The following is a 14,840-nucleotide window of genomic DNA, read 5'->3' on the forward strand; positions in this document are numbered from 1 at the left end:
GTGAGTCGATATTAAGGATGTTCCCCACCCACGTAGAGCTAAAATTCACATTTTTTCATTCATTCATTTTTCTGGAAAACTTACGATGGCTTTGACTTTTGACGAAAAATATAACGCTTTTGCATTTTGTCATTATTTGATGGCTCATGAAGTTTTAAGGTGAGGCGAAAATTTTCCGCATTTTTCTGCATCCTTTTCTAAATTTTAAAGAGAATCATGAAAAAATTGAAATAGAGACAAGTTGATAGGTTGGATTTCGCTGGATTTTTCGTGAAACAGAAAATAAAATTGAAAAAATGTTCCAAGCTTATTAAAAAACAGACAGACATCGATCAAGACTATCAACATCTCGAAAGTCTGTTATCTCATTCCTCATTGGTCGTCGCTTAAAGCGGCTAATTTGAATACCGAACTTATTCAATTTTGAAATCTTCAATCATGATTTTTATAATTAGAGCGCGTTATAGGGCGCGTTCGCTCCCGTTGGAAAAAAGTTGCCGTCCGGCAAGTGCAGTGTTTGTTCGTGGCATCCATGGGTGGATTTGAGGGTATGGGTGTATAATGAAATGGAAGGAATTGTTGCACACCAGTGACGATTGGCCAGTGGCTGTGACTTGCGAGATGTGAGTTGTGTCGACTGGTGGGGGCAAGGGAAACAAGTGTGTCTTCTCGGCTGTCACATGAAGCAACAACGTGGTGGTGAAAGGATGCGGATGGACCAAGCCCCAAGGTGCGGAATTATCAATTACATCTGATTATTCACCGGGTATGAGATTTTGGGTGATAAAAAAAAAGCACGACAATGATGAGTATTGATGAGTGAGTGAGTCTGTGTGTGAGTGTGTGAACAGGGACGCTGTGTTGGTCAGTGGTAAAATGGCGGCGGCATTGACTGTCGAACAAGAGCAAGTAAGTACACCACTCATTATTAGCATTAGACCCATTCATTTCATCCATTATGAGATTTTAAATCCCCCAGATATCATCCCCGAGACCATGACACACGTCAAATCATCCTGGCACCTTAACCAAGTATAAACCCATCGGCAAGACCTTTAAATCACCATTATGGCAACCTCCAGCATGGAGCGACAACTTCCATAAACAATTAAAATACTCAATGGTGGAGTGATAAAATGGGATGAGTCAACTAGGAATTTTTTTTGCTGTATCTACAAATTTCAGGGATATTGACAAAGTGTTGTTTGAACTTTTTTGTAGCTATCGTTATTATCTACGAAAAAGGGCTGATAACTATTTTGAAATGTCCAGGGGATTAGGAGGTATTCTGGAAAAACTTGTGACTGCTGTCCTGTTTGACCACTCGAATGGAATGTTCATTGCTCTCTTATCAGTCATGACAGAGTGCATCCTTCATCCTCTCCATGGCAATCGATAATTGCACGTCAATATTTTGCGACGGGATTTAATTGGTACGGTGTTTACACTTGGCTGAGGTATCTCGGGGATTTTTATAATTCATTGCTCTTTCGTGTTTTTATTTCACACGATTTGTTTGGCTGGTGCTTTAGTTTGTGTTTTGGCGTTTTAATTGGCCTAGACTGATGAGGATGGGCTCTAGGGGGGAATTTATAAATAGCTGAATTGATTTTTCTCGGAGTAATGAGTTTCACGCGTAAACGGTTTACCTAGAATTTCTCGGGGCCGAGGGTGGGGTACCGGAAGCAATTGTTGGACGGGGGAAGGGACCTCCACCGGAAGTAATGCCACTGCTCCAAGCATGTATTTAAAAAGAGAAAAACATCTTCAATAGAGAGAGATGAGGAGCTGAAGGTCTTGCCGGAAGAAGCATCATCAGTCTTCAAGTATGTGGGAATTACTTTCCCTAGAGTTCCTGGGAATTCACTGATTCACGTGTTATCGGCACTTTTTAGAGTCGAAATATCCTCCGTTTGAGATGTGAAATTTTTTTTTTTTTTTTGGGGGGGGGGGCAGATTCTGGGGGAACAGGCAAATTCATGCATTCATGTTTGGATTTTTAATTTTGTAGCGGATAAATTGTCTTTCAAACTTGTAAACTAAACAGGCATTTCTTTTGAGGTCAGTCTTTCGCCGATTTCTTGAAATTGAAGGAAGATTAGGATATTTTGACAGAAACTTTCTTTGTAGCTCTCGTATTTGTCAGCAAAAAATGTTTATGCAAAAAATTCGCAATGTTCCTTCGATTCCGAGATATCAGCTAAAAACTGGCGTCAAAAAATAAGCAGTTATCCTAGTTTACCACTTTGTTATTGACTTCGTCATGTAATCTCGGAGTTCGGGGAAACAGCCAATTAATATTGCTCATAAGATGATAGGTTCTGGATAAATAATCGGTGTGGTTAAATCATGTGAAGACTCAATTTTATAATGAGTAAATCAAAGACTTTCCTAAACGGAAACCCGTCGACACTAATTCGAGCATTCTTGGATCCTCTCTCTTGTTTAAATTCATAAGCAACCTCTGACTTTCTCATAAACATAGAAGTAACGCTAAGAATACCGTAAACAGGATAAAGAATTCTATCCGAATATCACGCATTACCTTATTAATTCGTTCCATTTCGAGCATCGAAACTTTCGCTAAGAGACAGTTATCACTGCGTTGAAAAAGCAAAACAATTGTTTTACAATTTTCAACACAGAAAATTCTTTTTTTTTTTGCAATTTATTCTCTTCATTCAATATAGAGAGTAATTATCAATACATTTTTTTGTAATTAACTATTTCCCCTCAATGGAGTTTCATTAGATATTCGCATGAATACAGTTTCCTACGAAATTTCTACATATAGAATAAATAGTTATATTATAAATAATTATAATCGACTCAGCAGAATAACCGGAAGGTTATCTCTGGATTTTTTAATGTAAAATATTATTATCAGAGCAATAATCTTGCAATAATGAATTTTCAATTCCTGAAAGTAGGCAATAAAATTTTTCACCGGAAGCGATAAGATTTCCACTGAATTTCCGCACACGTGATAGCAAAGAAAATAATTCCAACCACCTGATAGCCCTCCCTCGGCATAAATACTTCGAGAATATCGAATGTTGCGCTCCTAAATCTAGGAATCTAACCGGGGGAACCAAAGGAATGATTCAAGCGTCACTGACGAAACACACACAAGGAAATTGACGAAATAATTCGACGAATCCCACGCGGTTCACGAGATAATGACGTAATCCAGTGTTTTATTATGAATTTTCTCAATCAAGGCGACCAAGGAGTTCATAGAGGCAGTAAACAAATGTCGAGCTGGTAGACGAGCAAGTCCAGTGTCTTGGAGTACAGCAGTCAAGTTTCTAGCTGCTAGGAAATTCGAGGTATCAAGGGCTTTAGCTTTGTACGAGCAACACGAAGCAACTAGACGTCGCGAGGGATTGGCGACACTTCAACCCACCCAGGAGCCACTCCTCAGTGAATTGAAGACAGGAAAATTCACAGTTTTGGTAAGATTGATCAGTCAATTTTCCACGCAAATCATTAATCAATTTCTGTTGGAAAACGTTAATTCGCATGGAGAGAAAAACTTTGTGAAAATTATCTATCCGTTTGAAAATTGTGATGTGTTTTAGCTGTTCGGAGAAAATTATTGTACCACTCAGAAAAAATAATCGACTGCTTAGTCAAAGTTATCCAGCCATTTGAGAAAAATTACCTAAACATTTATAAAAGTTATTAAATATTAGTTTTCAAATGTCCTCTCAGGAAATATTTAATACTCTTTAGTCTCTCAACATAACAACTTCGAGACAGTGCTCCGAATGGACCAAACCCCTGGTCAAAACCATGTCAATGGATATGATTAACTCAGAAAAAAATAGTTTGTGAATGAGAATTGACTCATGTCCTTTTGTCATTTATCAGTACTGATACCAGAAAGAATATAATTCCGTCATTGAGTGGCGGTGCAAATATGACGGCACTACTTGATGGTCCATTCGAATTAAAATAGCCAGTTATGTCAGACCATTCGTAGTTGTGACTACAACGTGGAAAAAAGTTGAAAAAACATCAATTGCGTGTTTCAGTCCTCGAGAGACGGTACAGGTGCGGCAATCGCTATTTTTACCGCCCACTTGCATCTGCCACAGTATACAACGCATCAAACGACTCTGCAGGTCAGTATTTTGGTGTCCCCGACCTTCCAATCTCGGGTCAGTCACCCCCAGATCCAACCCCAACTGCCCAAATGCTCGGCTAACAAACGCGAATTCCTCCTGAGATTCGCATTCTCACAGTTTCTATTTTTAATCCTATGTCTTTCGATTCTTTAATGATATCCACGTGCATGGGCCTCTTTTTTCGGAATTCTTCACAACATTTTTGGATAAGCCCCAGAGTAGCCATTGATTCTCAAAATTCTGTTGAAAATCCTAGTGATACATTGATAGAAAAAAATACTTTTGACACTCAAGGTCTATTTGACGTTTTGAAATAGTCTCTTGTTAATTTTTTAAATTGTGGTGGTGAATTATTTGAGTCTCACACCGAGAGAGAAACGTCTTTTAATAGGAGGAAATTCCCCGCTGCCAAGAGAAAATTCAAGTTCTTGGATGAAGTATTCCAAGAAATTCATGTAACTTGCGTTAAATCTGGAATTGAATTGATTTTAAGAATTAACACTTTGTCGATATTATTCTACTTTTAGCTGAGAAATTCTTATTTCAGGTTTCTGAAAGGTTCAATAAAAAAAATGAATTATAAAAATTACACATTTCAATCTAGTATGAATTCTAGTGGACAGAAAATTATAAGATTACGATATTTTTTATTTGGATTGTGTTGCCATTTTACGAGAATTCTCGGTAGAATCCTTGAAATGAACTTCAACCCAATTGTTAAGAGAAATCTCTTTCTGAAAAATAATTTCATAATCGTACATATTACGGAAATGTCCTTGAGATAAATATTTCCACACATTCATGCCGGCGAAAAAATGCAAATAGCTTCTATAAAATTAAAACCGTAATCGTTTATCTGGTGGCCATTGTGTCACCTATTTAAGCTCAGCGCATGAGCAAAAATAATCTACTGCAACTGTCTTTCTCTCCCTCTCCCGTATTCTCGATGATTTTTACACAAAAAATTCCGTGTCATTATAAATTAAAAGAGGGGAATGGCAACTGAATGCTTTCAGGGTGTCGTCTATCAGCTGGATGCTGCACTGGAGAGCGCAGAAACCCAGCGCCATGGACTAGTCTTTATCTATGACATGTCTGACAGCAAATATCAGAATTTTGATTACGATCTGTCGCAGAAAATTCTCACCCTTCTGAAGGTAATCACTATTTATCAATTAAAAATAAAATCACCCAGTCTATCTATTAACATAGATATAAGGTCTCAATATGAAGTAGGAATAAATGGAATACATAACAAAATCTCTGTTGCCTGGATTATTTTCTCTAATTTCCTTTATTGTTCCATTCTTATGTAGGTAGAACTAATAATTATCTAGCATTGAGCATGTCTCGGATTTTTATTTTAATTCCTAGAAACAATTGGGTAATGAGTCAGGGTCACTTGGAAAATAAATTTTAGTTAATATCCTAAAGTTCAAGGAGATGTCAATGTTTTTATCATGAGCACAGATAAGGATTGTACAAGATCCTGGAGCTCCACCGACGAATTCTATTGCAATCCTATAAACCTTTTGTTTGTCTTTTTACGTCTCTCTTGAGTATTTTGCAATTGATTTTTTTTTTCAAGGAAAAAGTCGATAGATATCGATTTCTCAGAACTTATTCTGCTGGTCTTTTTATGGCTTTCTCAACGTTTTTCTCTTGGATGTTCGTAATGAGAAATTGGGACTTTACGACTGGAAAAACCTAATGTCGAAATATTTCAGTGGAAAAACATCAAATTAATAATTCACCACTAAATATTAAAATTTATTCATTTCTCTTATAAATGAGTGATAAAGAAGTGAGTGTACGATTGTTCTTTAATATTATAATGATTTCTTTATAAGAATCGTATTAGCTTTTCACAGTTTTTATAGAAAAAAATTGCATCTTCTCTTGAAATGAAAATATCAGCATAAAATTTATCATTTAGCTCAGTACACGGAAGGGTTGATTATTTTTCGATAATTAGCCTGAAGGATAATCTTTCATTTAGCCTTACTCAAATTGACACTTGTTTAACACTCAGACTAATTATTATTTTATACTTGACGAAATCGTTAACAAATTTAAGACATACAAAAAACTGGGACTATTCAAGTTGAGAATTTATTCCAGGTGAAACTTCAATAGAATAAGTTGTACCCAAAAATAAAAATCTATTAATTTTCTCTGCACAAAATCAAAATTTTTCATCAGACATTTGTATTGAAAAAAGAAATGCGCTTTTGATTGCGTTGACTTTTCAATAAGATCATCAAGAAAGTGCATAGAATCTCATTGGAATTGATTGAGTCTTCTATCGAATATCGTAAATAAAGCAGATTTCCAAGGATTTTTTTCATGCGCTTCGTTCACCTCAATTTTCTCGTAGAAATCGAAGTAATTCCAAGGGGAATTTCAAATAAAACTCCCCTAGAATTCCAATAAACTTCTCAAATGTCAAGAGAACAATTTTTATATTCCCTAAATCTCAAGATATTCATCGAAAACTCAGCCCCACATTAACTCCCCCAACTCTGACAAATCTCATTCCCCTGATTCTCCACTTTCATTATCGAAAACTCGTAAAAATCCCATTTCCATACGGATTTCCGACTAATTACGAGATACTGCAAAATCTCCATAACAAGCCGTGGAACTAAAAAAGCCTCGGCATTAAAAAGAAAAAAAAATCTATAACGAACGCATGAGGACATTAATAGATGCCATTGCACTGGAGTTGCATGGAGCGTTCATTTTGATTATCTCTCCATCATCTGTGGAAGGGGCTAGCCGTGGAGGGGATTCTAGACTTCAGATGAGGCGGGGTTGCACAACCCTTAGCGCAATACATGAAGGGAAAAAATTAGGGGAAACTTTGAGAATAATTGCGCATGCCCGCACTCGTGAACGTCACACGACGCTGCTATCACCAGTAGTTGAATGATTTTCTTTGCACCGAGAGGACAACTAGATCGATCTCAAAATTGTTTGCCCCCACATAAAATACCGGTACGAGTGTAAAAATCATCATGAAAGGGGATAAATTTTCATTCAAGTGATCCCAGTGGTTGCATTATTTCAAATAAAATTGGGGCCATTCTGGGGTGATCCTGGGGGTTGCATGGAGGCGCGAGACATCCCTGACTGAGACCCCAGCTGTTTTTCTTGATATAGTGAGGGGAATCAGGCCAGTAATCGATTGGCATTGATCAAAGCACCTGCTAATAATGCATATACTATGTGGGCAATATTTTATCTTGTTCAGGATGTGATGACTGTGGTATCTAGGACTGTGGCATTGTGGGGATTCAATTGATAATGCGAAAAGAGGGCATTTCGGGGATTTGTCATTTGAGTGGGGGTCGCGCCACTTCTGCCCTCTGAAATACGGGGGTTATCACTTTTTCGACATTTTAGGGCATTTTTTTCAACTAATTGAGTAAATTCAGGATATCCAAGTACATTTTCGTCTTTGACATGATCTGTACTCATTTACTTTTCTCATTCACTTTTTTCTTTCTTCTTGACATTTTTTTCAATTCAATTGCAGTAGAATTAAAAAGCTCATGCTTGTTTCGTTATTTGAATTAGATGTTCGGGGGAATATTATTTTGTTTGAAGAATTGTTGTCTCTGAGTAGTTGAATGTTTTAATCGCCATTATATATTAATTCCTGTTGAAATTCTACACATGAATTTATTACGGTTCTAAGAACTAGGTTTTTGAAGTGAGGGGGAGAGGGCAATTGATTGCTCATGAATGATTTATGAGCAAGTCTCGTGGTCTTAAAAAATTGCAATTTTTCGGTCATTTGATGAATCTTCATGCATATTCATATTGTAATTTGAATTATAATTTTTAAGGAATAATGTTTTTCAACGTTTGTTTTTTATAAGTAGCAATTTGACGAGCAATATCTTGAAGATTCAATAGTAATAGTATTAATGTTATTGAATTCCTTACATATTTACTTATATACATATACGTACACATGTTTTTTCATATTTTCAACTTCTTTTTTACGTCTCAAAAGCCTCCTTTTTTCTATTTTGATTTCGATTTCTGGTGAACGTATGAATATCAATGATTTCATTACCATAACGTGGGGAATTGAGTGGAGACTAATTTGTAATTATTCAGTATTTATATCAATTTCTTTCCCAATTTGAGCATCTGAGAATTTTTTCCGGATGAAAGAAATATTTCCTAACGATTCAAAATCAAGGATCAAATTCAAATCGTTGGAAGGTTAAATAACATATAACAAATCTAAATAAAAAGGCATGTCAACAAAGAAAATTGTTGAAATATCTGAAGATCGGCGATGTGATGAGCTTGTGATTAAAGTGATGAAACAGAATTAATCTGTTGATTCTGTTATATTAACCTCAAGCCGAAGCTAGCTTATTCTATGACTGCTCTACTGAAATAGACACAGCCAAGAGTTTATCAATTTTTCAATGTGATTTGGAGAGACGTCGGATGTCGGTCCGTTGGATGACATCCAAGATTAAGGTTGAAGACAATTTAATAATAGAATCTCGTTACCCAATAAGTACTACGTGTTTTCTTTGAATTCACGTGAAAGCGTATGGAAAAAAAGTTGATGAAATTTTTAAATGTTACAGGGTGGTTATCCAGCAAAGCTGAAGAAAGTTCTGATTGTCACTGCTCCACTGTGGTTCAAGGCACCATTCAAGATACTGAGACTCTTTGTCAGGGAGAAATTGAGAGATCGTGTTTTTACAGTGTCAATACCACAACTGACACTACATATACCTCGCGAATCGTTGCCCAGACGATTAGGTGGGACATTGGAGATACAGCATGAGGCCTGGCTGTTACATTGTCTCAAGTCCATGACGAATCGCAGTGGTGGTGAATTGTGCGAGGTTACCCCTCGTGTGGGTAGTCCTCTCTCCCCAACGTCAAAATCACCGAATCACCAGAACGCCAATGGTTCTCCAAGCCCAACGAGTCCTGTCTCAGAGAAGTTAAAAATAAAAAATGGTGGTGTCACAATCGGTGACATCGAGATAACAAACGGTGATTGGATAGCGAGCGATGAGGCGCCCTCGCCAGTTCAGCCGCCTTCATCAGCGAGTTCAGGATTTTCGGACGATGACAGCCTCCACGGTGAGCCTGGGCTGCAGGCTGTCACGATGGAGCAGCTCATCGAGACAAGTCATTCGCGTGGACGAGCGGGTCTCGTAGCCGAGTACGCGGAAATCCGTCAGCGGCCACCAGACGGTTCATTTAACAACGCCAAGCTCAGGCCCAACCAGCCAAAGAACCGGTACACAGATGTCCTCTGTTACGATCACTCGAGGGTCTGTTTGTCCCAGGTGGACGGTGATCCAGCGTCAGACTACATAAACGCTAATTTTGTCGATGGCTACAAGCAGAAGAATGCCTTTATCAGTACCCAGGGTCCTCTGCCCAAGACGTGTGGTGATTTTTGGCGTATGATCTGGGAGCAGCAGACACTTGTTGTGGTGATGACAACGAGAGTTGTGGAACGTGGTCGAACGAAGTGCGCCCAGTACTGGGGTCCTGAGCCTGGTGATGAAGTATCAATCGGTGGTTTCACTGTTACAACTCTCGAAGTAGACACCAATCCCGATTACACGATATCCATGCTACTGCTCACCAACACCAAGACTGAAGAGTCGAGGGAAGTCTGCCACATGCTTTACACAGCGTGGCCCGATTATGGTGTACCTCAGTCAGCCAGGGCTCTACTGCAGTTCTTATCACTTGTCAGACAACAGCAGAATAAATTGCTCGCCAGCAGGGGTGACACCTGGGCTGGACATCCCAGGGGTCCACCCATTGTTGTTCACTGCAGTGCTGGTATTGGGAGAACTGGAACATTTTGCACACTTGATATCTGTATATCTCGTCTTGAGGATACTGGGACTGTTGATATCAGGGGCACAGTTGAAAAAATACGCGCACAACGTGCCTACAGTATTCAAATGCCGGATCAGTATGTTTTTTGTCATCGGGCACTTGCTGAGTACGCAGTGTCCAGGGGAATGCTCAGCCAACAGCATCTTGCCATGCTACCACCGACAATCGAAGAGGATTCTGATTAGGATTTTTTTCTTCTTTTTGTAAATTTCGGGTAGGTCCATTGCCAGTTTTTCATCGTGGATTTCATTGGTTTTTTGACTCTAGGGGGATAAGGGGGAAAATTCAAGGAGTTCATTCTTAAGGAGAATGCCGATAACGTTATCGGCATTACTTTCTATGAACCGTATTGCTTTCCAGCAAATTCGTTTGGATTTTTTATAGCTATATTTTTATTCTTCTATACCATTGATGTTGATAACATATTTTTTATAGAAATTCTTCGCTTTGAATTTTCCAAGTTTCCTCACTCAAAATTTTCAATAAATTAGACAAAAATTGAGTGTGAAAACTTTAAATATTCGGGCCGAATAACTTATATAAAAATCATCTTAATAAAATAAATTGTATAGAAAAATAAAATTGATCAATTTGATCAGAGAATATTAAAGTGAAATTTTTGAAAATCTATTTAATTGCACATTATCTGCATCTCCTGAAAGCCCCCACCATCCGATACTATTCAATTTTTTCATTATTAGCAATTTTGTAACAGAAAAAAAACCGTAGCATCTTGTACTTTTTGCAATCAATGAGTTGTCGTCTAACTCCGTAAATAAACAGTGTTTTATACATAAAAATGGTTAACGATACTGCGAGAAAAAAATTTTCCGTACTATCTTCAGATTGTCTAGTCTAGAAATCAGAATTTCATTTAACCTCGTGAGAAAAATACTGAATGATCATGTTATATCACAAACGTGACCTCTCAAAATTCGAGAGGAATAACCTGTGGAAAGGAAACCCTGGAATGAAGTTGAATGATAAAATTAATTGAATCCTGTTATCTTGAAAATTGAAGTGAAATTATCCTGCCATTAAGAAAGATTCGCCAATCCCTGAATCACAAAATCAGACTGAGAAATTTTATTAATCAGGCGTGAATCTTCCTTCTGTAAGCGTTACAGTGTTCCCATTATCAAATATTGAAGACGCTTCCAATCGGTTAAAGAAATCTCATGTTCCTTCACAGCAATAATTGAATTCAATAAAATCCATGAAACTTTCAAAAGCCCAACGTTTTTTACCGAAACGTTATTTTCTTAATATTGAAAGCTTCTCAAGCCCATAATAGAATTCTTGAGATTGGTGTAAGATAATAGAAACAAACTCTACTTAGTTTTTGCATCTCTGTATAAAAAATTATGAAAATCCAAAAAAAAAAATTGAGAGTGAGTGTGAAAATGTCGAATTCTTTATTGAGCTTTGAGGAAAGAACACGTACCAAGGAATTTCATTGAAAAAAGTCCTATAAAAAGATAATCTTTTATCCCAACAAGCAATTTACTCTGTTTAAAATAATTCTGTAGAAATCTCTCAGTACGAATTTTCGCAATTTTTTTTCCATTGAACAACTTGAATAAAAAATTCATGATGAATTTCTATAGAAAATTGCTAATAGAACGTAGAATCTATCACTTTTTTCTCTACAATAGTTCGTAACAAATATTTGTATTGAAAGAAGTCGAGAGAAGATGATGGAATGTGGATTCTTTTCAATGAAATTTTTTTCGATATGAAAGGGGAAAAGTTTTAGTTGATATTTAAAGAAGACTAGCTATTTCTGACATCTGTGATTCTCATACATCAGCTAACCTGAAGCAATGAATCTAAACACTAACGTAAGGAGAGAATACTAAAGAAGAGAAGAGTGAATATTTTTCAAAAATGGAATTTTGAATATATTTTGCATGGTTGGCTCCGTTTGCGTTCTTCCGGCATGCGCAAGAATGGATAAAAAGTTAAAACTAACGACATAACTGGAACCTGAACAACTTTTAATACATCTACATTGTGTATTAACTGTTTATCAATCTGTTATAAGATATGACTTCATTATCTCGATGTTGAATTTTTCGGAAAGTCAATTGTTTTTACAGAAAGTATCGGATAAGAAGTTTGTGTCGACTTCAAGAGAGGAATGATAATTGACGAAAATGAAGGGAAATGTTGTGCAGAATGTATAACCATTTGTGAGAATATTTTGCTTCATTTGATATAAAATTTATAGATACGAATCTTTCGTTCTGACGAACGAATTCTTGAGGGCATCCTTTATTCATTAATCAATTAATTGAAGAAAGATAGAGGGTGGGTGGAATATGGGGGTGAAATTCGGTCAAGAATTTTCTTTTGAAAATTCTACCAATTAATTGTATCTCCACAATTTCACGATGACAGAAATTCAGTAGAAAATCTAGTGCTTTTCGAGAATTTCATCAGATAATTCTATTGAGTCCTTCCTCTTTCTGAAATACGAAATGAGAATAAATATGGACGAATCGCGGAGTTTAATGTGGAATGCACTGGAATTTTCTATTGAATTTTGTCGTACGTATTGAGCCACTCCTCTACATAATCTTTATGTAATCCATCGATTTATTTATTGTAAATTTGTCTAAGTTAGATGAAATCGCTTAAAATAATTTCTTCAACGTTTTCACAACAATCCGTGACCAGTATTCCGACGTTTTTTAAATAATTCTGATATTTCGATAATCACACGAATGAAAATCGAGTTGGAAACCCCTTGTACTTTTTCTAGAAAATTCTTTTATTTTTTCTGCTGTTTTCTTCGAATTTTGTCAATTTTCTAGCCATTTCTACAAAAAATTTTGTTTAATTTACAAGAAACAGAAAATGTGACGCCGAAATGAAATAAATCGAAATGCATTTTCGATGAAAATGGGAGATAAAATAACAGAATTTCGATAAGATTTTAATAGAATTTTTTAGTAAATAGGCGAGGGTTTTCTCTCGATTTTATTGAGACGTGCAATTTTCTCAATGAATGTGAAATTGACATGGACGATAACTCGAATAATTCCATTTCACTGCTGTCATTATTTTATTACTGTATGTTTGTAATTGAATTGTCTTATGATATTAATTATACAGTGTAAGTTTTATCGTCGCTGTGTTTTTTGTTCGAATCGAAAAGTGAATGGAGGAAGAAATGACGAATCTGTCTGCAGAAAATCCATGAATAATAAATAATGTGAAATTTTTCTCACTCCTTTTAGAGTACACTTGAAGATCAAAAAGTAGAGAGAAGTGGGAAATTACGAATTTTTAGAGCTGACGTTCTTTTTTTATAAATAAATTAAGAAACCACAAAATTTATGCATAAAAGAAAATTATGAGAACATGGACAAATTTGTAGTTGTTCAGATGATGTGTGGAAAATGTTTGTGACGAGTGAAATAATGGATAAAACTGTATATACCATGACCTCGAATAGCTAATGGCACATATTGTATCTCTAATAATTATTTAATATATTGCAGATATAAATGGAAATATGGATTCACTTTTTGATTTATGACCTGTGCACATGCTGCATCACATTAGGCAGCCCCAAAAAAAAAAAATTTATATTTTAATTGAAGTATCTGATTTTTTTTCTTAAAAGTTACACATAAAAAAAATTATTTTTATCACTACCTGAAAAGTAACTTTTCGCTTCGAATGCCTAAAAAGTGATTTTCCCGCAAATCGGGAAGAAATATACTATTGTGTGATGAGTAATTCGATTGAGTTTGCAATGCCGTTTCAAATAGAAATCATTTCTGATTTATCAGTACAAATGAATCAATGACTAATTAGTGTCTTGAATTCAATTCCTGTTGAATCACTTGATGAACATTTACCCATTTGACATTATAGAAACCCCCTTCCCCCTTAAAATCCCAAGAAACAACAATCAATTGAAATATAACTGCATTATGACGTCATAATGCAGTATTGCCTGTTATAATTTAAATCTTCCATCATCCGCCAAAAGGCAGACATAAATATGGAAAATTTTTTTGTCCCACATGCGATACCCTGTTTTTTCGATAAAAATAATTAATAAATAACTGAAATGCCCGATAATTTCAATATCTCGCCCGGTTCCCTATAAAGCAAGTCCACTTGAAGAGAGAAAAATTTCCCTCACATGTGTGTCTCTCTCTTCCTCGCTCTCCCACCCACGCCGCCATTTAATTACACGATAACTCGAAAATAAAAATCGATAGTTATTGACAATATCGAGTTCTACGGATTTCTAACTATCGATTCGCAAAATATCGATATTTTGGAATTCACTGCGCGGATAGAAAAATTCAATAAAAATTACGTGCCTGTTCCGCGATCTGCCAGTCAAAATGATATAACAGTAAACGTTACCGAAGAATTATACACTTTTTTACTGAACCTTCCGGAGTTTTTCATCACGATGTGCTGAAAAGTGACTTTCCCGCACATTGTGAAGGGAATAGTATATTTCGTGACAACTGCGGAAATGTTGTTTTTGGCATGTGGGATTATACCATTCGATTTCGGCGCGTGATGTAAACCTATCACACGCCGAAAATCACTTTTCCGCACTTGTTACGAAATATTCTATTTCAATTAATTACATTTTTTTTGCCACTGTACTTTTGAAAAAGCTTGCCACTGCATGAGTGCAAGTGCATTTTCTCTTTGTTCACCAGTACTGCATGCACTTCTCACCAATTCTCCCACCAATACTACACCAATGCGTGCATCAAATTATTTTCGTATCTTCGGGACAATAAAAAATCTAGTCTCCCCAGAAACGCCCCG

General features: G+C 36.3%; 1 protein-coding gene across 2 annotated transcripts; it reads left to right on the top strand.

Annotated features, from left to right (window-relative positions):
* Positions 1-614: 614 nt before the first annotated feature.
* Positions 615-11,984, top strand: Ptpmeg2 (Protein tyrosine phosphatase Meg2). 2 transcript variants are annotated; one of them, XM_011304585.1, is made up of 5 exons: positions 615-909; positions 3,222-3,455; positions 4,038-4,127; positions 5,147-5,287; positions 8,747-11,984. In XM_011304585.1, the coding sequence occupies exons 1-5, from the start codon at positions 877-879 to the stop codon at positions 10,214-10,216; spliced, it is 1,968 nt and encodes a 655-aa protein (XP_011302887.1). In that variant the 5' UTR covers positions 615-876; the 3' UTR covers positions 10,217-11,984. The 2 variants fall into 2 exon arrangements, with proteins under 2 accessions (XP_011302887.1, XP_011302888.1); XM_011304586.1 differs by having other exon boundaries at positions 712-730.
* The last annotated feature ends 2,856 nt before the right edge of the window (positions 11,985-14,840 follow it).

This window comes from Fopius arisanus, unplaced genomic scaffold, assembly GCF_000806365.1.
Source record: "Fopius arisanus strain USDA-PBARC FA_bdor unplaced genomic scaffold, ASM80636v1 scaffold00038, whole genome shotgun sequence".
NCBI classification, from domain to species: domain Eukaryota; kingdom Metazoa; phylum Arthropoda; class Insecta; order Hymenoptera; family Braconidae; genus Fopius; species Fopius arisanus.

Coding starts and splice junctions, on each gene's coding strand:
- Ptpmeg2 (XM_011304585.1), top strand. CDS start 877: ATGGCGGCGGCATTGACTGTCGAACAAGAGCAA. Junction 910..3,221: donor TGACTGTCGAACAAGAGCAA/GTAAGTACACCA, acceptor TTCTCAATCAAG/GCGACCAAGGAGTTCATAGA. Junction 5,288..8,746: donor AAATTCTCACCCTTCTGAAG/GTAATCACTATT, acceptor TAAATGTTACAG/GGTGGTTATCCAGCAAAGCT.